Source organism: Bactrocera dorsalis, chromosome 1 (assembly GCF_023373825.1).
Source record: "Bactrocera dorsalis isolate Fly_Bdor chromosome 1, ASM2337382v1, whole genome shotgun sequence".
NCBI lineage: Eukaryota > Metazoa > Arthropoda > Insecta > Diptera > Tephritidae > Bactrocera > Bactrocera dorsalis.
The window spans coordinates 27235030-27238469 of NC_064303.1; the positions used below are offsets into that span (position 1 = coordinate 27235030).

A 3440-nucleotide genomic window follows, 5' to 3' on the forward strand; every position below is an offset into this window, starting at 1 on the left:
AATTTTTCGCACGAAATCTATATGAATGACAAAGTGCAACAAATTCTAATAAATATCGGTCAGCCGAGAAAAGTAACACTTGTCTATAACACTGACCTTGCTGCAAACCCAACACCAAATTTTTTCTTTCTTCCAAATGTGTTTCATTTACAATTAATTGTAAAATCAACAGCAGATATTATAAGCATACCAACTTACATATTTTCTAATCATTACCAACTGGAAACGCTTACGCTTAGCTTACAAGGTCTAAGAGGCCAAGACTTATCGCTGCAAAATTTGACGCAAACATACTTTCAAAACCTTGCTGCGCTCAGACACCTTGACTTAGCTGGAAATAATATGCGAAGGTTGGAAGCAAATATCTTTACAGCGCTAACGAAATTGAATTGTCTGAATTTAAGCCGTAATGAGATTGAGGAATTGCCCGCAAGTCTATTTGCAAATCAGCATCAACTTTTAATACTGGATCTGAGTCACAATTTATTGACATATTTAACGACACAACTTTTCGATCAAACTCCTTGGCTATGGCAGTTGAAACTTGGTGGCAATCTCTTGCACGACACTACAAATCTTATGGAAAATCTAAAACCGCTTCATTATCTACATAGGTTAGACATAAGCCAGAACCAACTAAAAACTATTTGGAGCAACGAGACTTCCGTCAATACAACGCGTAGGTTTCTGAAAATATTTCGATACAGCTATACGAGCAACGATTTGGCTTTAGCGGACGGTCTTAATTATATCTCAACGTTGCAACCAGAAAATTACGAGGGTGGGAAGCTTAACTTAACAGTAATCAACTTAAGTGGCAATCGTTTGCGCGACTTCACTTTGGATTGGCTTGTGGCAGCAGACATTACATGCCCGTTTGAAATAAACCTAGAGCACAATTTGATTAAAAACATATTTGCTTTACAAAATTTCTTCAGTACAACTGACGATTGTGTACGCGAAATCAAAATGGCTGGAAATCCGGTCGAGTGCGATTGTAAATTTGCTTGGATTTACAGTGAAAATTATCGTTCGCTCTTTAATGGTTTGCAGTGCGTTCAGAGGTCAACCAAACTAAAAACAGATTTCACGCAGCTGGAACGTAATGAACTGTGTGCTTGGAAACCAATAATGTGCCCCAGCAAATGCAACTGTTACGCACAATCTGAATTCCTGTACATCAATTGCAAGGGTGCGCAACATATCGAACAGCTCCCACGTCCCGAGCAAGTTGGACTGAATAGCTCGGTACTCGATATTAGCGATAATAATTTCATTGTATTGCTGCTAAACACCACCTTCGGCTATGGTAACGTTTCGCAACTCAACGAGTCGTACAATAAAATTACGAACATTAGTCTCGCTCAACTGCCAACCAATTTGACGGTTTTGGATCTACGAAATAATCGCTTAAAATCTTTAAGTAATGAATTTTTGCGTACATATCTCAATGTCAGCACAAAACTACAATTTCTCTATCTCAGTGAAAATCCTTGGTTTTGCGACTGTACCACGCAGCAATTGCTTTACACCATACGTACACATCGGGCACGCATACCCGATGCTGACTCGTTACTCTGTTATAATCACCAGAGTTTTACACTCCTAACAGCAAATCTGACAGAATTATGTCCAACTCCCGTTAATGTTAAATATTATGAGAACGTGAATGTTACTGTGATTTCTGTAGCGTTAACCATAATTATTTTTCTTTGTATTATCGCACTCTTCTATAAATATAAACTGGAATTGAAAGTCTGGTTATATAATCACAACATATTCAGATTTTGGATTCATGAATGTGAACTGGATAAGCATAAAAGATTCGATGCGTTTATTTCATATGCACATCAGGATGCAGACTTCGTCAACCATACATTACTGCCGCAACTCGAACAGTGCGAACCACCATTTCGTGTATGCACGCACGAACGCAATTGGTTGGCTGGCGCTTATATACCTGAACAAATCATCGAATCGGTGGAGCAGTCACGTCGGACGATCATTGTGCTCTCACAGCATTTCATCGAGTCGGATTGGTCGCGCATGGAGTTTCGAACAGCGCATCAGTGCTCGTTGAACGAGGGTCGTGCGCGCATAATAATGATTAAATATGGGGAAATCTCGAACAGTCAGTTATTGGACAGAGAACTAAAGGCATATTTGGATATGAATACATATCTGGATTGGCAAGATGATAGATTTTGGAACAAATTACGCTACGCCATGCCCCATAAATTGGGTGGAGAGAAGAACTCCGATATGCTTGAAGTTAATGGTAGAATGTATGTTATGGGACAAGTTGAGATAAATCGTTTGCGTGACGAGAATATTTAAAATTGGAATAAGGTATGATTTATCGTTAATATACATATTTCTTTTGAAAATACAAATATGTTGTATTTACTAATTTTAGACGATAAAACATCCACTTTCTTCTGTGAAACGAAAAATCATTCAAGATATTGCTAATACGAGAGAAAGATAGAGAATCTTGGTCGACCTGCAAACCCAAGCAATCGAATTTCATACAAATTACTAATTTATGCTGTATATATATTATAAATAATACAATGATATCTGTTTATCTTTATATATATAAATCTTCTGACCGTGTGTTTGCATTTGAACTGCTCCTAAACGGATGGACCGATTTTGATGAAATTTTGTGTGTATGTTCAAGGAGATTCAGGAATGGTTTAGATTTACAATTTGGTCCACTGGAAAATGTTTTTTAAATTATTTTTTTCATTTTTAATCAATTGTTAATTTTGAAATGTTTGACTGATAGATGGCGCAGTATCCAATATTCAAACCTTAAATGGGCGTAAACGTGCATTAAACAAAACGATGCCAAAGTAAAAGGCGACATCTGTGGATCAAGTTTTTATATTGTGGACAGAGTTGTTCGTTCTTAAGTAATAAATTGGGTGATTCAATACATCTATGGGTAGCTATAACATTATTTTCATACCTGCTAACTATTGGAGGGGGTATCTTGACAGACAATTTAAAATTGCAAAAGGTCTGGCATAAAAATATAGCGGCATAACTGAAGTGTTGATAAAAAATTTGAGATATACAGAAATCTTTTCGAAGCATTGCACAGAGCAATACAATATTTAAACGGGAATGATGAATACATACATGCGTACAATTTCAAACTGATCCTTCCTGAAAAATAATAAAATTGCTAAATATTGGGAATGGTAGAATAGAACTGCAATCAAATACACAATGCAGTGAATTAAAACTGGCTCATTTATCATTCGATGAATAATATACCACGGGCATCCCAAAAGACTGATGCCATAACCTTGCCAGCCGATTTTTTTGTCTTTCCACGCTTGAGAACCGTTTCTTAATATGCAGTCCACTAGGCTGATCGATTGGACTCGATTGATTTGGGCTATGCCCAAATTCAGTAGTATTTTTACCCC

At 37.0% G+C, this 3440-nt stretch overlaps 1 protein-coding gene across 1 annotated transcript; it reads left to right on the forward strand.

The window, feature by feature from the left end:
• The first annotated feature begins 342 nt into the window (after positions 1-342).
• On the forward strand, positions 343-2457 carry LOC125776897 (protein toll-like). Its single transcript, XM_049450638.1, has one exon. The coding sequence runs from the start codon at positions 343-345 to the stop codon at positions 2335-2337; it is 1995 nt and encodes a 664-aa protein (XP_049306595.1). The 3' UTR covers positions 2338-2457.
• The last annotated feature ends 983 nt before the right edge of the window (positions 2458-3440 follow it).